The sequence below is a fragment of the Meriones unguiculatus genome, chromosome 16 (assembly GCF_030254825.1).
Source record: "Meriones unguiculatus strain TT.TT164.6M chromosome 16, Bangor_MerUng_6.1, whole genome shotgun sequence".
NCBI classification, from domain to species: domain Eukaryota; kingdom Metazoa; phylum Chordata; class Mammalia; order Rodentia; family Muridae; genus Meriones; species Meriones unguiculatus.
This window is the reverse complement of record NC_083363.1, coordinates 58326351-58351012: the sequence shown is the minus strand read 5'-3', so window position 1 is coordinate 58351012 and position 24662 is coordinate 58326351. Positions and strand designations below refer to the sequence as shown.

Sequence of the window (24662 nt, the reverse complement as noted above, 5' to 3'; positions counted from 1 at the left end):
TCTCTAGAGTGCTGGGATTACCGAAAGCTCGCCTGCGTTTTAAGGCAAATCCTTTACCAACAGAGTCTTCAGTTCCTTCCATTTATTTTATTCACTGATTTGTCTATTTCTCCTTTTCACTTCTACGTCCTCCTGACTGATAGCTTGGAGGCCAAGTAGGTACAAATAGCAGTGACGTTAGAACATTTGCTTGGGACCGGGGGGAAAATGTTTTAATTTTACTATGGAACGCAGAAACAAAGTAAGAACCGCTAGGTAGCTAGCAGGCCTTACGGAGCCCTAGGACCAAAGCCAAGAAAGGAGTCTGGACATTCGGCAACGCCCCTTGCCTGGGTTGGCAAGGCAACTGCTACCCCGCAGCCAATCGGTGAGATACTCACCTGCGGGGGCGGGGACTCGCCAGGAGCCAATGGGAGGCCGGGCCGATGGTTCCGCAGGCCAATGGGTTGGGCAGCGGGGCGGGCTTTTTGATGAAGGGCCGGCGGTGGGAAAGATGGCGGCGGCTCTGAGACCCTCCCGGTGGCAGTGGTGGCGGCGGCGCGCGTGGGCTCGGGACGGGTTCAGGCTATTGGTCCTTCTCCTTCTGTTGGGGTCCGGGCAGGGGCCGCGGCACGTCATGGCGGCTCAAGCGGTGGAGTACTTGAAACGGGAGCACTCGCTGTCGAAGCCCTACCAGGGTGAGGCGCCCGGGGCGAGGTGGTCGCGCAGGGGAGGGCATGGGGACTGAGACGGACTGAGCTCGGGGACGCAGCCGCCAGCGGGACGGGGCGCTCCTCCTCCCCCGGGGAGCCCCGCTCCCTGGAAGAGCCACAGGTCCACAGGACAGGGGTCCGCCCCCGCCGCCGCCCCTTTCCGAGCGCTGGAAGTTTCTGGTAGATCTAGGCAGGGCTCTCAGATGTCATCGGTGTCAGGCTGGGAGGAAGGTGTGTTGGGAGCTGGACAGAAACACGAGGAGAGAGAACTGGGGATAGAGAGGGACGATTGGGGACGTCTAGCGAGGAGCCAGCGTCGGGATGGAGCGGGGGCTGCGCTAGAAATACGGCAGGAGCGAGAACTCGGGTAGAACTTGGTCGGAGTAAGAAAGGAGGTAAAGTCTGTTTGTTGGTTAGAAAACACCTGCTCCTTCCCAGGCCGCGAGCCCCGATGATGATGAAAGAGGTGGTTAGCTTTGCTCTCTTGAGGGATTTCTGGGTCTCTAAGCGCAGCTCAGTGTCAGAAAATTGACACAGGTGTCTTCAAAGAAAAGAAATTAGTGCGGAAGGCTTAATACACAAGTTTGTTTTCCCCACAGAGCTGTGGAGAGGGGGTGCAGAAGACAAAAATTCAAACTGCAGAAAGCTATACGCTGTCACTAAGAAGTCAGTTTTGGTCCCTGCTGATAGTATGGGTTAGACTGGTTTTCACTCTGGAGTTTAAGGGACTTAGGGACGGGGAATCAGCTTGGAAGACTGAATTTAAAAGAATATGATTAAGCCCACAGGCTTTTGAGGGTCCGTCTCTTTCTGTATAAAATGAGAAAATTCTTGTCCTTTCACGGTGCTAAAGTTTACTCACACATGGAGTTTTTTAGGACATTCAGGGTCCTAACACAGGTCCGACTTACTACATGACCTAGAGGATGGTTACTGTGCCATGCCTAAATGACAGCTCTGAGGTGCATCCTTCATCTGAAGGACTTAGCTAAAGGAAGCTTAATGTGGTCCCATTCATTCAGGAGGATGAAGCAGAAGTATTGCTTGAGTTATCTAGGAGTTGGAGGTCAGCCTGGGCACCAGATTGAGACCCCATGTCAAAAAAAGAGGAAAAAAAAGGTTTATTCATTAATACTAAAGGAAAAAGGTAAGGCTCCAGCTTTTGTAGGCTATGTGGAGGTTTTGTGAGCACTTGGTGAAGACTGTGAGCTGATCTATTTCCCTCCTCGCAGGTGTGGGAACAAGCAGCTCTTCGCTGTGGAACCTGATGGGCCATGCCATGGTGATGACGCAGTATATCCGCCTCACTCCAGACATGCAAAGTAAACAGGGTGCCTTGTGGAATCGGGTGGTAAGAGGCCTCCTGTGTTAGGACCCCAAATGTCCTAAAAAAAAAGCCCAGAAATGACTGTGACATTACTTTGTCTTACCATCTTTTCCCAGTGTTCCATCTTCTAAAGGTACTACAAGTCTTTAGACAGCTCAACGGTTGGTTAAGAGCACTGGCTGCCCTTACAGAGGACCCGGGTTCAATTCCTACCACCCACATGGTGGCTCACAACTGTCTGTAACTCCAGTTTCAGGGCATCCAACAGCCTCACACAGACATACATGCAGATAAAACACCAGTGCACATAAAATAGAAATAAATAACTCACTGATTTTTTTTTTTAAAAATTCTTTAGTTCAAGGATAATGGTGAATGCCATAATAAAGAAATCAGATATTTCTCTGTGGACCAATTAGAGAAAATGATTTATTTTCTTATTAACTTAGAGCAAATAATTTATTTTCTCCTTAACCTGCCATACCACATTTTGGGTCTTACTAGCTTAAACCTTATTTAAATACCTTGTTAAACAGAAAACTGTTGTTTTGTTGCTGTTACTGTTGTTTGTTCCTTACTATGTAATACAGGCTGTCCTTGAACTTGATAGTAGCCCAGGCTAGCCCCAAACATGCGATCCTTCTGCTTCAACCTCCCTACTCTGGATATGGTGCTATACATCTGTAGTTCTAGTACTTTGGGGGCCTAAGGTAGGGAAACCAGTTAAGCCCAGAAATTTAGCCTCAGTCATAGTAGGATACTGCTATTAAATAAGTGAATGAATGAATAAATAAATAAATATATTAATAAGCATTAAGAAATACACTTACCCCAAACTTAATCTTAGTAGCCGTCCCTTGTTTCAGTGAAGAGTTTATTTCAGTTTGAGCCATTTGAATCCTTTCCTTTGTCCTGGGGACCCTCTAGCTGCTTTGTCTTCCTTGGGTATGGTGGCAAGGAGTGAGTACCTGGAGTGGCCACACTGTGCTTTTGTTCAAGTGTGAGTTGATTCTTTCCATTTTCCTGGTCCTGTCTACACTTTCCCAGCCATGTTACTTTTAGGGGTGCCTTTGGCAGCTTTTCACATTTTCTCCCGGTTTCCCATAAATGAATGGGGAATAATCTTACACCTCCTTGTTTTTCTCATTAGCTAGAGATGCTGTGAGTGGATAAAAGAGGACTGTTTCTTTTCCCTCTTCATTTTTTCTCTAACTAAGAGTTCTAAGGGAGCAGAAGGGTAAGAGTGTTTTTTCTGTGAGCCATCTGCAGAGGTTGGCCCCGTAACCTAGATTGTAGTGCTGAGCTCAATATGGGGCATGGCAGAAGACGTAAGAATCATTGACTGACTTGGATTCTAAGTCCAGCGTGGCCACCCAGCCACCATGAGCCCCAGGCTTAGGCTGCCTTCTTGTTGTCTCTTTCTCCACCTGTTAAAGTGACTTCATAATGTCTGTCTGACTTCCCCGTCTGAGTTGTCAGAGCATAACCAGATGGTGGGCATGAAAAGACTTCATGCAAAGTTTGCTACAATGGTTATAGAAATAAATGCTGTTATCAGACCTGCTCTCAGTTTCACTGATGGGCTCTTGTAGGTTATTAAATTATTATGTACAAGGCTTAATGACCTTAACCTGTAAGATTCTCTGATCCCTTCATTCTCAACAGAATGAACCAAGGACCATTTTTGAGCTACTGGAGTGGGATACATAGTTTGAGCCAGTGGTTCTCAAACTTGGCTGTCCACTGGAGTCTATGCCTGGATCCTACCCCAGAGATACTGATTTAATTAGGATAGGGTACTAATTAGCTAAAGATGGCATTCTGCCATCTTTTGGTCATTGGGTTTTCTTTTCCTTTTTCTTTCTTCTTTTTTTTTTTTTTTTGTTTGTTTGGTTGGTTTTTGGTTCTTTTGAGATAGAGTTTCTCTGTGTAGCCCTGGCTGACCTAGAACTTGCTCTGAAGACCATACTGGCCTTGAACTCAGAGATCCTCCTGTGTTTGCCTCTGGAGTGCTGGGATTAAAGGCTCCTGCCACCACCAATAGTTTGATCATTGGGATTTTCAGACATGCAGCAAAATTTCAGAACCACTCTTAAACATCACCCTGAGCAAAACTGTATGGCATTGTGATGCCTGAGGCCAAGAATCATCGGCCTCTTGACCACCGTGGCTTCTCTGGCCTGCCCTCTTCTCAGGGCCATTGTGCTACCTACTGGTTACAGGACAGCTTCCTGCCTCTGAAATCTTTCTTGTCCTGAAAACTAAATGAAACAGTAGAGATAATCCAAAATGAAAAGGCAGAATAGAACCAGGTATGGTGTTATAGGCTTGTAATCCCAGCACTCCAGGAGGCAGAAGCAGGCTGATTTCTGTGAGTTTGAGGCCAGCCTGGTCTACAAAGTGAGTCCAGGACAGCCAAGGCTACACAGAGAAATCCTGTCCGGGGGTGGGGGGCTAGAATAGGGCAAGCTATTGGAGATATCAGGGCTTTCTGCTAGGTGAAAAAGTGTCCAACCTCCTTTCATTTTGACTCTGTATTCTGTATCATTCTTTTGGATGGTGCCTCAGAAATTAAAAACAAAAAAACTGAAAATGGTCAAACTGTGTTGCTCAAGGCCCAAAACAGTCCTGGGATGACTCCTTGCTTGTTGGTCCCTTCCGTGTTTTCCCATGCAGCCTGGCCATCGGCCAGCAGATTGCATTGCTCTCCGGGGTGCGCTGCTTTCTTCTGGACACTTACACACATACACCTACATGTACTTGAGTCAAGAGAAAAATTCTCTGCTTTCCTTGCTGTTGTTGGAGATGGTGTTCCAAGAGGAGGGTTTAGAAACCCTTTGGCTGAAACTGGCCAAGCCCAGCTGAACCCCTCCTTCCCTTCTTTCCTCACAGCAGATTTTAACTAGATGCCACTCCAGACTAAATACTGTCCTCACCCTGGTTTCTTCTGAAAACACTATAACTGTGTCACACACTTAGCCAGCCACTCACTGCTCTCCCTGTCTGCAGAAGGCTTTGGTACACAATTACAAAAGCCAAACAGAAATCTGAGTGACGCCTGTCTTCTTAATGTGTCTCCCCATTTCCCATCCCCACGTGCCCCCAAGAGGTTGTCCCAGTGGAAGGAGATCATGTTTGCCTCTGGCACATTTATGCTTCCATTGGGGGGGGGGCACAAAGGTTTAGGGGACTGTAGCTTCCTATTTGTTCTCTTGGGAACTCAGGCTTGCCCTTCAGCTTGGCAGAATGCCATCTTTAGCTAATTAGAGTTCTTCATAACATCTGCTAATTATCCCTGGAAACCTCTGTGTGGGACTTAGCTTTCCTTCTTTTCTAATGAAGGAGGCTTTGACCTTTCTTTGAAGCTTAGCTTTTTAGAGTTTTTTTTTTTGTCAGAGGAATAGTCTTACATTGCAAACAAGTATTTTTAAGCCAGCCCTCTTTACCCAGTTGGCTAGATGCACTTCTGGGTAGAAGAAAGATCGTGGCAGGCTAACTGCCTTTTCCAGCTTGCATGTCCTGTCCTGTTTGTGCTGGAAGATGTGAAGATATTTGTCTTCCGTACATAGTACCTTAAACAGTTGAATGGCTCGGTCCATTTAGTTTTAAGACAGAGTCCTTTAGTTTTAAGCTTCAGATCTCATTTTAACATGTAGTCTTATTCCAAAGCTGCTTTCCACATCTGTAGACTGCTGCTGAGGGCTTTATGGGGTTCAGAGTTCGTGCTCCTCTCTTACACCTCTGTCTTCCTCATGTTAGCCGTGTTTCCTGAAGGACTGGGAGCTGCAGGTGCACTTCAAGATCCATGGACAAGGGAAGAAGAATCTGCACGGAGATGGCCTGGCAATCTGGTACACAAAGGACCGAATGCAGCCAGGTATTAGGGACCCTGGGGCGCTCCTGCATAAGTGTAGCAGGCCTGTGTATGGGCCCTCCTCCTAGCTTTCCCTCTGCCTTGGTGTCTGTGAATGAGCGTTAGCCCATCGAGTCTCGAGAGTGGGGTCTGGGTCCTCAGTAGTCTGAACTTGGCTCATCCTGGGATGACTCCTTGCTTGTTGGTCCCTTCCGTGTTTTCCCATGCAGCCTGGCCATCGGCCAGCAGATTACACTGCTCTCCAGGGTGCGCTGCTTTCTTCTGGACACTTACACACATACACCTACATGTACTTGAGTCAAGAGAAAAATTCTCTGCTTTCCTTGCTGTTGTTGGAGACGGTGTTCCAAGAGGATGGCAGGCTGACCCTGATTTGACCTAATTGCTTGCAACAAGAAATAGAACTTGGGAATTCAGTTCTCTCTTGGGGCCATAACCTTTACCAAGTGTTTATGAAGCAGAATTCTGTAGGTAGCGGTGCCTTAGCAACCAGTTTGGATCAGGGAGTTACTGCCGTACAAAACAAGGAGATAGTGGCCTTCCTCCTCCTCCTGCCTTTAACAGCAAACTATGACAGCTGTTGGTGGGCCCAGTTGTAGGCCCTACACTTTGCTGGGTGCGTTCATGTGTGTGTGCTCATCTTAGCAAATATCTGGTAGCCATTTGAGTATCACCTTTTCCTCTGCCATATAAGATATTATCCCTTGTCAACTCTTGGCTCTATGTCATTGTTCATCATCTGTTCTCTCTCTCTAGGGCCTGTCTTTGGAAACATGGACAAATTTGTGGGGCTGGGAGTGTTTATAGACACCTATCCCAATGAGGAGAAGCAGCAAGAGGTAATGGCGAGGGTCAGGGTTAGGACAGCTCTACTGATGTCACAGTCCTTTCCCTCAGGGGCAGTGTATAGGAGGGGACGGGAGAGACAGTGAGGGCCCCATCTGTTGACCTTCAAAAACTGATGTCCTTGGCAATTTTTTCTGGAGAGAACTGTTTTGGATCCCAGCAGTCCTTCAGGAGGAGCTGTCACACTGGTGCTTTTCTATAGTGCTAGCAGTGTTCCCACTCATCTCCATAAGGCAGCCTTTGGAATTGAGCGCTCTTGGCTGGTGGTGGCTTGCCGTCTAGATTAAGGCCAAAGCACAGGGAAAGAGGAGTGACCCAGACTTTTAACCATCACTGTGTACTTTCTTGTGCCAGGTACCTACCCTTTCCAGCATCTTAATCTTCTCTGGCAACAGTTCCCAGCACAAATAAGATAGGGTTAAGTAAAAAGTTGATGAAATCATTGTATTTATTTATAATAATAAGGTTTCACTTGTAGCCCAAGCTGGCCTTGAGCTAATTGAGATCCTCATCCTCAGCCTTCTGAGCCCTGGATTACAAATGGGGCCACTACTTAGTGGAACCCAGTGTCTAGACATTGCAGAGACCCAACTACCCTGAGGGTTCTTTAGTAATCTCTTAAATTGGCACAGGGCTGTGCCCTCTCTCCTGCGGCACTGCCGTTGGATGGTGGAGAAAGGGCTAGTTGTTACCGGGTACCTGGCAGAAGGCAGATGGGAGTAGAGATGGAGATTTCTTACTTCTCTTCAAAGATTTATCAGAAAAAAGTTTAAAGTGCATACAGTGACCACTATGCGTCACGCTCAGGTGTAACGGTCAGAGTTCCCCACTGTTCACTTCAAAGGAGCCGGAAAGTGAGACCTGTTAGCTGAGTAATCCTCTGTGTGGGTCAGTTAGGCTTGTGATCTTCTTTCCTCTGGGCTTTTCATTTTTCCAGGCACTTCAGACCCTTGCTAGATGCCTGGGAATTAGCAAGAGCAGCACAGTCTCTGTGCTCTGTGGTGTGAAGATCGGTGGAGACTGAGCACTTTGTGAGGACACAGTAGACTCACCAAACCTTGATGGGGTAGTCGCAGTGGTGGCTGCAAAGCCTCCCTCTGGGACGGAACATTTACACTGAGGTCTGCAGGATAAGGAGCCAGTGTTGCATGCAGAGGGAAAGCGTATATTAAGGTGCTCTGAGAGGGGACAAGGAGCATAAGGAAACACAGAGCTTCAAAAACAGGCTAGAAAGAAGAGCAGCCAGCAGCCTTGCTGGGCTATACAGTTCATGATCTACACTGTTTGCAATTCATTCTCTTCCCTCTTAGGCACACGAGACATGCCAACTGTGTGCCTGAGCTATTAGATTGGCAGTAACAGCGTGACTCCCTTTACCAGGGATTAAGCGGGGAAGTTGTCTTGTTTAACATAGCAGCCATTTCAGGGTCTACCTGTTCTGAGGCTTACCCTCAATTCTGGTGCTTTACGTCCACCCATGCATCGTATTCCTCACCATTGATTTCTGTCGTGAAAGAGGAGACATTAGGTATTTTCATTTATGTGATTTTGGTGCTGGGTGTGGTGGTGCACATCTGTAATCCCAGCACTCAGGGAGGCAGAGGCAGGCAGATCTCTACGGGTTTGAGACCAGCCTCGTATACAAAGTGAGTCTAGGACAGCCAAAGCTGTCCTAGAGAAACCCTGTTTTGACATCCCTCAACCCTTCCCCAAAGAAAAAAAAAAAAAAAAGAAAAGCCATATATGTGATTTCAGTTCTTTGAGCTTCTAGTCAGTCCAGAGAATGTAGAAAATTGTCTTCTTTACCACACCCCAACAAACTGGGGCTGTCTCAGAGGATAAAATCAAATATCTTAATGTTGATACCCTGCGCTAGGTGCCGGGCCTTGCTCAGGTGTCTCATTTGCTTGTAGCAGCTCTCTGTTGCAGCGCTCACCATCTCTGCTGCATGCGTAAGAACCCAAGGTGCCCAGGAAAGCCTGTAAAGCATGTTGGTGTCACATGGGTCACAGATCTGACTCCCAGAACTCCAATTCCATTATTTTGGCTTCTTAGATATGGTAACAAAAGTGGAAATGACAGAAGGAACCATAGGTAAATTGAGTTTCACAGAAAGTTATAACTTGGGGCTGGAGACACAGCTTAGCAGTTAAGAACACCAGGTCTTCTTCCAGGGAGCCAGGCCTGCTTCCCAGTACCCACATGATGGCTCACAACCATCCACAGCTACAGTTAGGCAGAGCCCATGCCGCCTTCAGACCTCTGTTGACATGTGTATGGTGTGCAGACATACATGCAGTAAAAACACTAATAGACACTTAAATCTGAAATTTATTTTTCAAAGTAGTGTTCTTCAAAGCCCTCCAGGAGGAGGGCCGGTGGGGTAGCTTAGTAGAGTGTTTGCCTCATGTGCACAAGGCCCTGGATTCAGGCCCAGCACAGAGAGCACACCAAGAAAGTTGAGTCACCTGAAGGTGGGAGAAAATATATCCAAATCTTATTAGAGACCTATTTTTAGAATATATAAAGAACTATCTTACAAAGAACTATTATAACAATGAGACAGACCAATAAAATAGTAGACAAGGGGTCTGAATAAATGTTTATCTGAAGAAGATAAGTTAATGGCCAATAAACATGAAAAGACGCTCTATGTCATTAGTGTTTAGAGAAACAGATGAAAACCACAATGAGCTCCTTACAGCCACTGGAATGCAAGTGCAGAGATGTAGACAGTAAAAGGCCGTGGTGACATTGGAAACCACACACTGCTAGTGGAGATGTAAAATGACACGGTTGGAAAACATTTCAGAAGGCTAAAGATAGAGATTCTCTGATCTGGTGAATCCCCTAGTGTATGTATAGCCAAGAGAAGTAAAAAGTCTATGAAAAAGCTTGTGCACAGATGTGTAGCGGCCAAAACATAGATAGCTCCGATATCATCAGCTCCGATAGTGATAAAATAAGTGTTGCTCTGGGGTCTGACACGGGTGACTCTTGGTTCTGTGAAAGAAGCCAGTCACAAGAGTCCTTATTGTGTGAGCCCATGTCTATGAAATGTGGTCAGATCTGCAGAGACAAGGTAGATGAGTGGTTATCCAGGGCTGAGGCTCTCAGGTGGGGAGGGGAGAGTGACTACCAGTGGGCACGTTACACAGTGATTATAAATGTTCTGAAATGGTGATAACCACCACCTTCACCAGCACATACCAACACCCAATCTGGGTGGATCGAGGGGTGTATGGATTGCGTCTCAGTGTGGCTGTTGCTTCAGAAATGCTTGAGAGATGAGTCGGAGGCCTTTTGGCACCATGAGCCTTTCCGCTGAGGATCATGTTTCCCATGGGAACCCAGATGTTGGTGAACACTGGGGGAACTTGGTAGCACCCATGGAGCACAGATGTCTTCATCCAGTTGAAATCAGTCTAGTGGCAAAGGCTTCCTGGAACATCGGCACAGAAGCACAGCTGTCGGCAGGCTTGGCCCCATTCTTGTCTATGACATGCTTGAGCCTCGCCCACAGCAGATAGAAGCCGCTGGCTGTGGAGCGACATGAACAGCTCTCCAGCCTGCCCTGATTAAGCTTGGAAGTTGTGCTTGAGGCACATATGTATATATATTCTCCACTCACCTGGACAAAAAATTAACATTAATGTCTTGAAGACACATTCCAAGCTGAGGAAATAGTGATAGAACTCACACCCTGAATGCAGAGGGCCCCGGGCTCGGTCCTAACACCCTTCACACACTCACTACCACCACAGACCTGCAACACACGGGTGCACACTTTGTACTCCCTTAGCCTCTTCTCAATAAACAAACTAAGCCCACTTAGTCTTTTGGCCCAGGGAATCATTTTCTTGTTTGTTTGTTTGTTTGTTTGGGACAAGGTTTCTCTGTGTAGCCTTGGTTGTCCTGGAATTTGCTCTCTAGTCCAGGCTGGCCTCAAACTTAGAGATCTGCCTGCTGCTGCCTCTTAAGTACTGGAATTAAAAGCGTGTACCACTACCATCTAGGGAATTGTTTCTCAAAGGAATTCTGACTTCTTAAATTTTCTTGTTATAACACTTAAATGTGATTCCTTTTTTATTTGTGTTTCAGTTTCTTAGATCATGACAGTGTTCAAGTATATAAACATCATTTAGGAGACCTGGAAGTACCACTTTTGGTAGCCTTGGCAGGGCTGAGAGAGCTGATGTCAGAGCCACTGAGTCAGTGGGAGGTTGATGGGGTCATGCGGTGACACTTTGGCCGATGATTGCCTGCTCTGGGTAGCATGGGTTCTGCTCAGTTACTGTGCCCTTTCTGTATAGGTTCCTGCACAAAGGGCTAGCTAAAGAGTACTGCAAAGCCAGCAGTGCCGGTCGGGTTTGGAAAGGGACAGGTGCAGCTAGAAGTGGCAAGTGCTGCGTTCCCTGTCTGAGGGGTTCTGTGCACGGCCTGGGAGGAGCTTGGTTCCTAGCAGCAGCTAGTGGAAGAGCTGTTTGTTACCACAGAAAATCCGGAGCAGGAAAAAAGACAAATCTACACAGGCATCTTTTTACAGATGAAAATGTCACATCAGAGAGCAGCTGTGTGAAAACATAACTGTGAAAATCTGGGAGCATAAGATTCAGGTCAATCTTTATTTTGATGAAGTTTTAGATTTATAGATTTGTAATCCATTAGGAGTTCTAGAATATACTCTGTTGATACTACCGTGTTGATACTACCGAGGCTGGTATCAAATGTCTGGTCCAGGTATTCTCCCTGCCTCAGTCCCTGAGTAGCTGGGATTATAGTCATGTACCACATTACCCCCAGCCTGTGTCCTTCTGTGTGCCTCTACATGCCCACACTTCCTCACACGTGTGGGTTTTCTACCTCAGCTGGCTGAGAATAATTGTTGAACATTGCCTCCTTAACCCTCAGTGCTTGTATATTTTTCCTAATGAAGCAAGGACTATTGTCACCCCTAGCATGGTGATCAGAGTAGGGGAGTTAAAAATGGCGAGCATGCTGTTACTCTGTATTTGCCAAGTGCCCTTTATGTCCTTTCTAACAAAAGAAAACCCAGGGCCCGTTTTCATTCACTCAGTTGTTAGAGCTCGCTCTCGTTAAATGCTTTCATTTGTTTTGTGTGGGGGTAGGTACATACATGTGAAGGTCAGAGAACTAGAGTTGGTTCTCTCCTGCACCCTGTGGGTCCCAGGATCAAACTCTGCTTCTCAGCCTTGGCAGCAAGTGCCTTTCCTGTTGAGCCATCTCACCACCCTCTCTTACTCTACTTTGAACCACTCTGCAGTGTGTCTTTGTGCTTTAGGCAGGCAAGCATTCTGTTTACAGACCTGACTTTTCTTTTAAAGATAGCACATTTTAAACCTTTTTTTTTTTAAATATAAAGGCTTTTACTTTGTATCTTGGTCTGGCCTTCATGGCAGCAGTCCTGCCTCTCCCCTCTGGGTCTTGGGAGCTCTCCCCTGTACTTGCCTGGAACTTAGTTTAAGAATATTGATGGGGGGCTGGAGAGATGGCTCAGAGGTTAAGAGCACTGACTGCTCTTCCAAAGGTCCTGAGTTCAATTCCCAGCAACCACATGGTGGCTCACAACCATTTATAGTAAGATCTGATGCATAGGCACACATGTAGGCAGAATAATGTATAAATAATAAAGAAATAAATCTTAAAAAAAAAAAGAACATTGATGGATAGATAGTATTGCACTGCGGTTGAGACAGGGCTCCTGAGCTGACCGCTTGGTTTCAGACCTTAAGTGCATTGCCAAGTGCCAGTGTTTCCTCAGACGAGCTCGCCTGTGATGTGAGGAGACGGTGGGTCACAGATGGCCCAGCAGTTACAGGTGCCTGTCACCAAGCGAGTTTGAACTCCAAAAGGTGAAAGGAGAGAACCAGCTCCCTCAAGTTGGCCTCTGACCTCAGAGTGCACACACGCCAAAGCACACAGGCATTCCTTTTCCCCACAAAATAAATAAATGTAATTTTTAAAACAAAGACACTAGTACCAGTATGGCTTACAGGAGTGAGAGTTAAGTGCGAGCGTGTGGGAGCCACTGGGCACAGTGCTGCCTCTCCACTAAATGGACGCCTCGGGAGCGCTGCAAACACCGTGGAGTAGCTGCTGCAGCCCTCTCTCGTCTTTCCTTTCCCCACCCTCTTCCTCACGTCTCAGTTGTAGAGCATGGGGACACAGCTCAGCAGCCTGTAGCAGGTTTAGCCTGGGAAGCACTGCCTGGAAAGAGCGGCTTCTGTGTGCCAGCTGGTGAGCTTGGCGTGCTGGTGCCAGATGCTCCCCTGTGTGCCAGTCTCCTATGTGCTAAGTAAGTTGAAGTATGTTTCAGGAAGTTATATGGTCCTTCACTTTTTGGTGTTAAAATGTGCTTTTGCAAAATGGTATTATAGATAACGTTTTAATTGCATTTTAATATTAATTAATTAATTAATATTAATTAAAATGCAATATTTAAAAAAGGGAAAAGAATCTGGGTGTGTCAATGCATGCCGTTGATCCCAGCACTCAGGGAGGCAGAGGCAGGTGAAGGCTGATCGCCGTGAGTTTGAGTGAGTCCAGGACAGCCAAGGCTACACAGAGAAACCCTGTCTCAAAAGAAACAAAAAACAAAACCAAACAAACACAACAATAACATTTAAAAAAGAGACTGAGCCTATTAATTCCCAAATGTTTCTGGACATCTTTCTCATCTATGTCATCCAAGGAAATTACTCCTCTCAGTAATGAATGTTTGGCTTTGAGCAGTGTTTAATGTAAAAATTCATTCATTTAGCTATTAATTGACTGGATTTTTATTGGCTTCCTCCTGAATGCCAGGCACTGTGCCAAGTGGTCCTCCCACCTCATCTCCTTCCCATATTAACCCTGTGAATTTACGTGTCATTCTCACTTCCTCCAATGAGAGTGATGCAGAGGGCCCATAGCCCGCCCAAAGGTATACACTGTGTAAGGTATTCGGGACCCGGCACCCTGTGACCTCAGTGCTGTTTCTGTTAGGCGATCACAACCTATGTGCTTTGGACCTGTAGAATTTTAGTATAGAATCTGTAGGTTCAAAAGTTCGTGAGTATCTTTGGGGGGGGATGGTGAGAGAGACGGGGTGTCATGTAGCTAATGCTGGCCTGGAGTTTTCTGTGTAACCAAGGACAACTGTAGACATGTGTAGGCTTGTGCCACTATGGCCAATTCTATGTGGGGCTGAGCATCCAACCCAAGGCCTGTGCATGCCAGGCAAGCATCCTCCCATTTAAGCTATAGCCCCAGCTCCCTCCCTCTCTCAAACGCTCTCTATCTTTAAAGCCAAGTTAAAGAAGGTGACATAGCAAGAAAAGTGAGAAAACTCCCGAGAGTAGGAAGGATCTGAGGAAGAATCATGAGTGTCTTTAGTGAGTGAATGCTGTATGGTTAGCTGTTAGAGGGTCATTTTCAAAACCGAGTGGCTCCGTGATACAAAGTTCAGGAACATTTCCTGTAATATAGACAGTATTCATTTGGACAATAGTTGGGAATTTTCATACTTTTGGTGACTCTGAAATTAGGAATGAAACTCCCACCTTGCCTAGGTCAGTGTGATTCTTCAGTGTTTGGTTCCAGCCATAGGCTGTTTTCCAGGGACTGCCATCCTGTGAATCAGTGGCCACCGAAGAAAACTTTAAATCCTCCTAACTGGGAGCATACAATGATCTGGCATTGGATGAAGGCACAGTGAGAGCTGCTGAAGCAGGCAGATGGTAGCGTTGGAGACATGTGGCTCAGTGTCATCTAGTGTTTCATTTGACGGCACGTCATGCTCTTCCTGGGGCTGGGGATGTAGCTCATTTAGAATGCTTCCATAGCATGCAAGAAGCCCTAGATTTGGTCCCCAGCACTCTTTTGGCCTGTCTCTTTATTCCAAGCACTTGGGAAACACAGGTAGGGAGATGAGAAACTCTTGAGTCATCCTTGGCTACACAGAGAGTTTGACAGCCAGGGCTATATGCGTCTCTGTCTCAAAAAAACAAAACCAGGACTGAGTCCCTGGGCCCCATCTAGACTGCTGTGAAAGCCTTTGACTCCGGTACACAAAGATGAAAAGCTCCTCCAGGTCAGCTTGGGTCCAGCTTGCCCGTTGGCTATTGCTGGCTGATTAGATGGCACACCAGCCTTGGGGAGAGTTGGGTATCCGTGACTAAGGATTGCTGAAGTCAAACTTGTAATTGGAGGTGATAAATGAAGCAAATCTTGGGGTCATCAGAGCACCCCAGGGCATTTTTTTAATCCCTTCCTTTCCTTAATTGTTCACTGAAGTTACGAGCTTTCTGAGAATCCATTTCTGAGAATTACTTAATAGCATGCCGGCAATTACCTTGTTCTAAATGACAGTTGCATAAGAGTAACTATGGTGGCTTAATCATCCACGATGAATGACATGCCCCTCAGGGTGCTGTATATGTTCTACCAGTGGCTCACAACATCTGGGCTGCTCCTCTGACACCTCCCCCACCTCCACACCCTGCTCCCTGAGGCCTCTGTGAGAGCAGATACCTGTTCAGCCCATTTCCCACTGGACCCCAGCATTTGGAACAGTCCTGCCTCCTACCCTAGGTGTTCACTAAGGATGAGAGGAATGAATGCTTTGGGACCCCCTACCCCACCCTCTTATGAACTGAGCTGAGCTGAGCATGTGAGGGTTTCTCTCAGTGCTGGTAGCTGAGAGCTGTGGAGATTTGCTGAGGCAAAGCTACCCTCAAGCCCAGTGATTTTCTCAGTCTCACGCTGCTACGCTCCCACGGAGCTTCACTCTGCCCCCATGTTGTAGGTTAGAGTGACACCAGTTATTTGGAAATGTATGTCTATGAGGCTCAATTAGAGGGTAAATGATCCCTTTGGATTAGATTTAATCTCATGGTCTCGTACATTGGGATTCTTTCTTCTGGGCAAGAGCTGTGCCCTGAGACACTGAGTGTCACAAGGCATCTCCAGCCTAGACGAGTCCGCTCTTTTTTTTGTCTCTTTCCTCCATGCTGTAGAAATACAGAGGTCTGGGAGACATAGCCCAGTGCAAGCCAGTGTGCTTTACAAGCTGCTAGAAGTCTCAGGTCCCTCCATGGGGCAGAGAAGCCTGTGGTCGGCTCCCTGAGAATCTGGTGACAGCCAGACAGCCTCACGGAGGTGTGCGAGCACCTGTGCATGGACTTTGGCATATACTGTGAGGCTTCAAGAACTTGCTGCATGCCCTTTGTGGACCCTAAAATTCTGTATGGGCATTTAGGTTGGTAATTCATCCGCAAAAGCAGGGGGAAAGCTCTTCCAAGGCTGTCTCCTGACTTGGTCTCCCGTGTTGTGTCCTGTCTTGTTTTTGTAATAACTGCTGGACCCTGTCAGGCCCAGAAGAGGCGCTATTCTCCAGGAGTCCAGGTACTTGGTTCTTGGCTCACCATGATCACCCTGTATTCTCACGTGTCCATCCAACATTTTTTGCTGCTTAGAATCCACATGGCTGTTGCCTCGGGAGTCGCGCGTCTCTGGTCTTGAGCGCATTTCCACCTTGCATGCTGACTGTCTCAGTGTGGAGCCTGTGCAAGGAGCGGCATGCCTCCTGCCCCCCCCATCAGCCTGCCCCTCTGCAGTGACTTGCACTGGGATCGTTCTGGAATGGTTAGCTCATGAGTTGTGAGGAGAGAGTCTGCTAGTACAGCTCTGTTGGAGAGAAGGCATCTCTTACGTAGTGGGAACCCGAGTAGGTAGCACGGGAACCTTGACGTTTTCCTATGTGAGTTGCCCTCTCCCTGTCTCATCGTCGGGGGAAGCTATGCGTGGGTGGGCTGAAAGCCTTGACTGCGAGCAGTGGTTGTGGCTAAGCCCGCCCGCACCTGTGCCAGCCACAGTGCTTTCCGGGTCCTGCTTAGCCTTATCTAGTGTAGGAGCCCAGAGGCTGAAAAGAGCTATCCAGACTGGAAAGGGTTCCCTGGCCACTCGACCAGGTATTTTTCAGAATACCTGCTGTGTGCAAAACACTTTGCTTGGGCAGAGGGATAGGGCTGAAGTGGAGGCCTGGAAGGTGATTTTTCCTTTTCTTTAAGAAGCAAGGGGGGAAAGCAGTATCTGTCCTGGTGTGTAAGTGCCACATGGTGGCTCCTGTGAGGAGCAGAGTCACTCCAGCATCTTGCAGGGCCACTTCAGGTCTACCCTAGGCCTGGAGCACGAGGAGCTACTAACACCAAGCATGGAGTTCCGTGCTTCCGGGGTTCATGTCCTGTGTGACCATCTGTACGTGGGTCCTTGGGCAGGGCTGGGGCCACTTAAGATAAAGTGGGGCGGTTTGCTCTGCTCATCCGCCAGGGGCTCAGTTCCCCACTGTTGTGCAGGCATTGCTCACGGTCTCCTTCCCTCCCTGTGTTCCAGCGGGTGTTCCCCTACATCTCAGCTATGGTGAACAATGGCTCCCTCAGCTACGATCACGAGCGGGATGGGCGGCCCACGGAGATAGGGGGCTGCACAGCCATTGTCCGCAATCTCCGATATGACACCTTCCTCGTGATTCGCTACGTCAAGAGGCACCTGACGGTGAGCCCTGCCTTGGAGCAGTTGGTGATGCGCTCTGCTCCTGTGGCCTGTCCCTGATATCTCTCTCCTTTATTCTAGATAATGATGGATATTGATGGCAAGCATGAGTGGAGGGACTGCCTCGAGATGCCTGGGGTCCGGCTCCCCCGGGGCTATTACTTCGGCACTTCCTCCATCACTGGGGATCTCTCTGGTATTGCTCTGTTCTTTCTCTCTTTGCCTCAGTAGCTCTTTTTTGTTAGGACCCAAGGCCTGATGCCACATGAAAGAGCTATGGGAAGCCACATGGATGATTTAAGAATGCTACACATTTTTGTCTAGAGCCTGTAAAATCTCCAACCCAGGCTCTTTTGGGACAGCTGTAATAGGCGCTAACTAAAGCAGCGTGTGTGCTTGTCTAGGCAGCTCTGCCAGCCTGTGTGAATGAATGCCCTGCTTCCTACCTCTTCCTGCCTTTCCTGTTGTCAGGCTCCTTGCCCTGTCCTTACTACTGTGTCCAGTTAGTTCCCTTCTCCTCACAGAGCTGCTCCTCGACTCTATCACCCCGCTCCTAAACAGCCCTCTGTGCCCCTTTCTTCAGACGTCTGGATGGAGCCTGTGTCCACACGTGCTGGCCACCTGTCTCCTCCCGAGCTGTACTCGGTCCTGCATCTGCACCCTCCATGTCCACCACTCTTTGATGTGCAGACACCGTAGAGGACTTTTGTCTGGCTTTGTTCTGGACAGCACCGTCTGCCTCCTGGTACACAGTGCCCGGGCCTTCACCTGTCTTCTTGACCACTCTTCAGCTCATTTCACCAGCACTCCGAAGCTCTTACCTTCCCTGGTTGACATGTTAACGTGGTACCTAGTTTTGGTGCAGGCAGCCAATTTAAAAAGTCTATAAACTTCCAACCTGTAGAAGTATAGATTTGTTGTTATTAATGTTGGCTGTTTGTTTGTTGGCATGTTTGAGGTTTAGTTGTTTGTTTTTGTTTTGAGTCAGTCTTGCCTTGTACCCGGGCCCTGAGCTAGCGATAGCACCCGCTGCAACCTTCCACGTGCTGGAGTTACAGGTGTGCTCAGCTACGCTCAGCATAGTCTCATTGTTTAAATTCAAGGATTTGTTGGGACAGTTCAAATATTGCTCTACTGGCCCAGGCTTTGATGTCCCCACAATATAGAGAGCATTGCCCTGACTTTGAGGAAGGACAAAGACAGGCAAAGGAAAGGAAAAAAAAAAAGAGGAGGCCAAGGGAGGTAGTTCTGAGTTTGAGGCCAGCATGATCTACATAATGAGTTCCAGGGCAGCTAGGGCTACATAGTGAGACCCTGCCTCAAAAAGTGGGGCTGGAGAGACAACTCGGTGGTTAAGAGCACTGGCTGCTCTTCCAGAGGCCCTGAATTTAATTCCCAGCAACCACATGGTGGCTCACAACCATCTGTAATGGACTCTGATTCCCTCTTCTGGTGTGCATGAAAATAGAGCGTTCATATACATGAAATAAATAAATAAATCTTTAAAAAAAAAAGAAAAGACAAACAGAGTAAAGAAAAGAAAGATGATGAGCTGGACTACATAACGGCTCCAGGCCAGATAAAGTCAGACCCTGTCTCCAAAAAGAAAAGAAAGGAAAGAAGGAATGTCAGTTTTCTGTTAGCGTCTTCGCTGTTTTATTTGTGTCTTTGTTTTACTTTGTTTTATGATGAGGTCTATGTAGCCCAGGCTAACCTAGAACTTGCTGTGTAGCCTACACTAGCCTTGAAACTCAGGATCTTTCTGCTTCAGCCCCTTAGTGCTGAGATTACATGTGTGCTATGTGCCTGGCCTGGCCTGGCCTTTTATCCTGTCTTGCAGTTTAAGCTCAGTTCTGACAGCAAAAACATTTTCTAGATGAAGCTGAAGGCAGTGTCTTCCACTCCAGGTTTGTTGAGGACTGTAGCTGAACAAGGAGCTAGGGAGGTGCCCTAATGGCAGAAACATCCCTGACAGCAGCCAGCCTCGGTGTCCACCCCTGCTGAAGGGAGCAGAGCTTCCTCAAGAATTAGCTGACGCTACATCTGAGGCAAGAAATGTTACAGGCCTAGAACTTCTCAGAAAAGCCAGGAAGGCCATGTGTGATGCACACGCCTTTAGTCCCAGCACTCAAGAGACAGGCTGGTGGCTCTCTGAGTTCCAGGACAACTGGAGCTACACAGAGGTACCATGTCTCAACCAACCGACCATTTTTTTTTTCTTCAAGACAGGGTTTTTCTGTGTGGCCCTGGCTGTCTTGGACTCGATTTGTAGACCAGGCTGGCTCCAAATTCACAGCGATGTGCCTGCCTCTGCCTCCCCAAGTGCTGGGATTAAAGGCATGCACCACCACGCTCCGCTTAAACAAACAAAAAATTTTAAAAAACCCAAAACCAGAGTAACAAAAACCAAACAACAACAAAAACTTTAAAAGAGAGAAGTTGGGCACAGTGTCTCACACCTACAATTCCAGCATGAAGAAGGCTGAGACAAGAAAGGCAGAGATGTGCGGCCAGCAGCCTGGCCTACACAGTTAGAGTCTGTCTCCTAATACCAAGCGGACCAAACAAACAAAGGGTAGACGTAGGGCCCGGGTATTGTGTCAAACACCGGTCATCCCCGTACTCAGGAGGCTGAAGCAGGAAGGTCAGCGGTTCAAGGCCAACCTGCACCACACTGTTAAACTCTGTCTTGCCTGTTTGTACCTATACATAGAAAGAGAGAAACCTTGATCTCCTTTTTTGTACATTAGGGAGATTAGGGTCAGAACTCCAAGGAGCCACAGAGAGAGAGAGAGTTCGGAAGAGCAGCATCTTCCGTTTGCGTAATCTTGACCTGACTTACCAAGGCCCCAAGTAAGCAGATAGTGGGGGCCATTTTGCCTCTCTGTGTCTCTGTCCACGCGTGTGTTTATGCCCCACCAATAGGAAGCAGCATTTCTGTGTGTCTTACTACTGAGAGGCCTTAGTGCACACTAGGAGACTGAGCTAGCTTCAGTAGTGTGTGAGGTTTTGACTGTGTGTGAGTGTGTGTTGTAGGCGCATGTGTATGCTGGTGCCTGCACAGGCTGGAAGAGGGTGTGGACCACTGGAGCTTGAGCTGCAGGTAGTTCTGAGCCATTGGATGTGGGTGCTGGGAACTGAACTCCGGGCCTCAGCGCGTGCTCCTAACCCCAGAGCCATCTCCCTAGCCCCAGTTATCTCAATATTCTCTTCAAGTTTTTTTTATTAATTAAGTAATGTATGTTTGCCAGTAAAATACATAGAAAAATCCAATTCCTTATTCTTTTAGATAAGAAAATGATGAGGCTTTAACTTTTTAAAAACATTTGGTTTTTAGCCAGGTGGTGCACACCTGTAACCCCAGCACTTGGAGGCAGAGGCAGGTGGATCTCTGTGAGTTCGAGGCCAGCCTTGTCTATAAAGGCAAGTCCAGGACATCCAAGGCTACATGGAAAAACCCTTATCTCAGAAAAAACAAACAAACGAACAAAAAGTTTGGTTTTTGTTGGCTTTTGCTATTGTTGCTTTTGAGATAGTCTCATGGCATAGCCCTGGCTGGCCTGAGTCTCTTGTATAGACCAAGCTAGCCTTGAACTTGCATCATTCCTCCTGTCTCTGCCTTCAAGTGCTGGAATTACAGGCATGGGCCACCACACTTGGCTGTTTTCTTTTTCAGTGAAGCGCTGAAGTCATGCACCATCACAGGGTCGTATATGACACTTTATTCGCTGTGTGTCATTGTCCTTAGTGCACATTCACTGCCCCAGCGCTGTCTTTTTGCTCCTCCGCTAGTCTTCCCTCCCCGTGATTGTCCTCCCTTGGCATTTGGGTTCTGTGTTTAACCCTCCATCCCCACATGAGAGAAAGCATGGTGTGTTTGCCCCGTCTCCCCACCATCCTCATGTCATGTTTCCTCCTCTCCGCCCCTGTTAAGTCTCCTTGCTCCCCTGAAAACAGTCCTTCTACTTTAGATTTCAAGAGTTCTTCTTCCTGTCACTGCTGGCAGGGGGCAGGGGAGGCTTGGATCAGAGGCTTGAAGCAAGATGCTAGTGCCAGCAGCCCTCCTGTTGAGGCAGCTGGAGTAACCCTTCGTGCTCTCTCCTTTAGATAATCATGATGTCATTTCTATGAAGTTGTTTGAGCTGACCGGAGTGAGGACCCCAGAAGAAGAAAAGCTACATCGAGATGTGTTCCTGCCCTCAGTGGATAATCTGAAGCTGCCTGAGAGTGAGTGTGGGATGCTGGGAAATGGCCTGTGTCAGAGAGGAGGTTTCAGTGTCCGTGGTGTCTGGGGTGAGCGGCACCCACAGCTGTCAGGTTGGTCCATCTGTGCTCCTCTGAGGCACGTGGAACGCTTGCACTACCTCCTCACCTGTCCTGTCACAGGCAGGCAGCAGCAGGTGGCCTGCTTCGCTTTTAAACTGAGCCATCTGGAAAGGGGGCGTCTGGGCTGTGGTTCCCCAGAATTGGGTGTCAGAAACCGGACAAGCTATTGACCCACTGTGGGGTGGCCTCTATATTCCTTACTGTTTTTCTCTCTTGCTTCCTCAGTGACAGTACCACCAACGCCCATGAGTGGCCTGGCCCTATTTCTCATCGTCTTTTTCTCCTTGGTGTTTTCTGTATTTGCCATTGTCATTGGTATCATACTGTACAACAAATGGCATGACCAGAGCCGAAAACGCTTCTACTGAGCCTACTGCCATCAATCCCTCTATGATGTTTACCCATGAGATGTGGGTCTGGGCATACAGTCTGGCAAGTCAGCTTGAGTCATCAGCTGTTGTTGAGGGACTGTGTTCTGACACTGGAGCTTTGAATGCAGGGACTCTGCATTCGCATGGTCATCCACAGGAACATCTCACTGGCCCAAGACACCACCTACAGGGCCGAGCAACTGTGATGTGCCTTTCCCTGCTGTCCTCCCACTTAGGAGTGAAGAGACTTGGAGAACTACTTATTGTGATGCCTAAATTACAGATTTGCATAGATAGCCCAAGCATGGACTGGACACAGTGGCCTTCTACATTTTCAGATTCCCAAATAGAAAACCAAGCTCATACAATCTGGAAACCCACTGACTAGTTTTTGCTTTGCCCATGCCCCTTTCTGCCTGAGGAGCCCGTTGGCAAGCTGGACGGAGAGTTCTGCCTCACCTGCCTCTGCCTCCCTCCACTCACTGTCCTCTCTGTGCATCCTGAGCTAAGAAAGAAGCTCACATTAGCTCATTGCCCTCTGCTCCCTGCTGGCCCCAAGTCTTGTTTTTGACTGTTGCTGTGTCTGTAGCTTTCCTAATCAGAGCCTTTCAGGCCTTTGGATGGTTTGGCTAAAAGTCGTTACAAATCAAGAGAAGCTTAGACAAGTTCACAGGTTCCGGGAGATTACCTGTGCAGTCAGCCAGGTCCAGGTGTGCCGCACAGAGCTGCGTTCGCTGTAGCTGCCTGTATAGAGGTAGTCTGGACACACTGGAGTCTGCCTAGTTGCATGTTTTGTGTTTGCCATGCTTCTTGGGATCCTGCTTTGAATGTTGGAAGTAAAAAGCAGCCTTCTTCTTCCCTGGACTTGGACACGCCCTAAGAAGAGCTGATGTCATGTTACAAATCTCTTGAGAGCAGAAGCCCTCACCCCTGTGCCTGGAAGAGCTCTGATGGTGGAGTGGCCGGTGTGTCACCCTTTCCACTGCCTTATTCCACAGATGTCACGTGCTGCTCACCTCTCCGCCCTGTGATGAAATTGGTTACAGGCCAGTCTTCCTGGGGGGCCTGAAACTGAGTTCTCTGTAGCCCAAAGGAAAGTCTTAAAGTAGCTGATGGAACCAATCATGAGTTCTGGCTCAGTGGCCGTCTCCTAGGGTGGACTTAGTGGGGAGGCTCCCACCTTTTCCTGAGCCTCAAGTATGTCAGCTCTTACCCTACCCCTCCTGGGTAGCTGGGGAAACCCGCACGGTCATCCCTCACCCTGTCCACCCCACACTAGGAGAAAGGGTCACCCTTGCTGCCCCTGGGTGTTCCTCTTCTCGGGCCTCTGTGCTCGATTAAACAGCATGGTGTGCGCTGCAAAGGTGGGGTGCAGAGAGCCTCGGTGTACCGTCCTACAGTAGCAGAAGAGCTTAAGGGGAGCCAGGGCAAACTAGGATGTAGAACTTGGCCCGGGACCAGGAGCACTGACTAGAAGTGATAGTTTTGTCTGTTTGGAGCTCAAAGGAAGAATGGGTGGGTCTGTGGGAGAGGACCTCAGTGGGCTATTGAGAGGACTCTCATAGCAGTGGGACAGAAAGGATTCCCTCGGGAGAGGAGTAGGAGGGAGAGAGTCAGCTCTGTGCGGTTGCTCTGTGAGGACCTTGATGCTTTTACAGGAGGCCAGAAGATATGACCTGGAGTTCCCACGTAGCCTGGGAACCAGTCTTTTCCCCTTTGAGAAGTGTGCACAGGAAAGCCACCCATGCCAGGTGGTGGTAGTGCACCTTTAATCCCAGCTCTTGGAGACAAAGGCAGGTGGATCTCTGAGTTTGAGGCCAGCCTGGTCTACAGATCAAGTTCCAGGACAGCCAGGGCTACACAGAGAAACTGTGTCTCGAAAAACCAAAACCAACCAACCAAACCCCCACCCATTCAGCATCATGCATCCTGCCCCAGCTCTTTTTGTGGCAGAAACGAATGTTTCCCACAACGAGTGAGGCTGTCTTTGTGGGCATTGTGGCCCAGAATGTGCCCTGGAGGAGCCAGTGCCTGTCCCTGGTATGACTCGTGTACACTTGCTCACACCTGGGTAAGCCGTGGCCTCAGTATATGACTCACAGTTACCCTTTCCCTAGTTTCTCTGTCAGAGCCTCACACAGAAGAAAAACAGGACTAGATGGGGCGATTAAATGTGGCATCGTTCCCAAGTCTCAAATAAAGAGCTGGCATTTTCAGCTTTTCACATTGTCTTCAATCCCAACCCCCAAGTTCCAAGGTGGCTTTGTTAGAAAAACGTTTATTTCAGTAGAAAATTACAGCTCTGCTCCTCCCGCTAGATGCGGTCTCTCAACATACGAGTCAGTATGCACAGTCCTTGCACATGGCCGTCAAGGCTCCAAGTATCTGCCAGGAAGCCCAAGGCAGCGAGGTCCTTGGCAGGCGGGAGAGGCGCCAGGCCGCCTAGCCCTGTGGAGCTGGATCTTTGGGAGGATGGCCGTCGTGTTATTCGTGGGTACTTGGAGGAGTGTTGGCTCCTGGTCTTTTAAAGGCTGTAGCCTGGAGCCCTCCATGGTGTAAGTGGACGAGTTGACACTACTGGCATTGCTGGTGTTCACTGAGCTGATGAGGTTGATTATTTTAATGGGAGGCTTCAGCCGAAGTTCAGGTTTGACCAACTTCATGGCCAAATAGCT

The 24662-nt window shown here is 48.2% G+C and overlaps 2 protein-coding genes across 6 annotated transcripts in view; one reads left to right on the top strand and one right to left on the bottom strand.

Annotated features, from left to right (window-relative positions):
* Positions 1 to 455: 455 nt before the first annotated feature.
* On the top strand, positions 456 to 24203 carry Lman2l (lectin, mannose binding 2 like). 5 transcript variants are annotated; one of them, XM_021631590.2, is made up of 9 exons: positions 456 to 677; positions 1925 to 2043; positions 5779 to 5896; positions 6650 to 6732; positions 16112 to 16144; positions 17132 to 17293; positions 17372 to 17486; positions 21398 to 21517; positions 21842 to 24203. In XM_021631590.2, exons 1-9 carry the CDS (start codon positions 494 to 496, stop codon positions 21982 to 21984), a joined length of 1077 nt encoding a protein of 358 aa, XP_021487265.1. In that variant the 5' UTR covers positions 456 to 493; the 3' UTR covers positions 21985 to 24203. The 5 variants fall into 5 exon arrangements, with proteins under 5 accessions (XP_021487265.1, XP_021487266.1, XP_060225844.1 ...); XM_060369859.1 differs by having other exon boundaries at positions 657 to 677; positions 1925 to 2014; XM_021631591.2 differs by lacking the exon at positions 16112 to 16144.
* Positions 22896 to 24662, bottom strand: part of Fer1l5 (fer-1 like family member 5) — a 47645-nt gene continuing 45878 nt past the window's right edge. Inside the window, exon 53 of the mRNA XM_021631611.2 lies at positions 22896 to 24662. Coding sequence (XP_021487286.1) covers positions 24357 to 24662 — 306 coding nt within the window. The 3' untranslated portion in view covers positions 22896 to 24356.

Coding starts and splice junctions, on each gene's coding strand:
- Lman2l (XM_021631590.2), top strand. CDS start 494: ATGGCGGCGGCTCTGAGACCCTCCCGGTGGCAGTGGTGGCGGCGGCGC. Junction 678..1,924: donor GCTGTCGAAGCCCTACCAGG/GTGAGGCGCCCG, acceptor CCCTCCTCGCAG/GTGTGGGAACAAGCAGCTCT. Junction 17,487..21,397: donor CATCACTGGGGATCTCTCTG/GTATTGCTCTGT, acceptor TCTCTCCTTTAG/ATAATCATGATGTCATTTCT.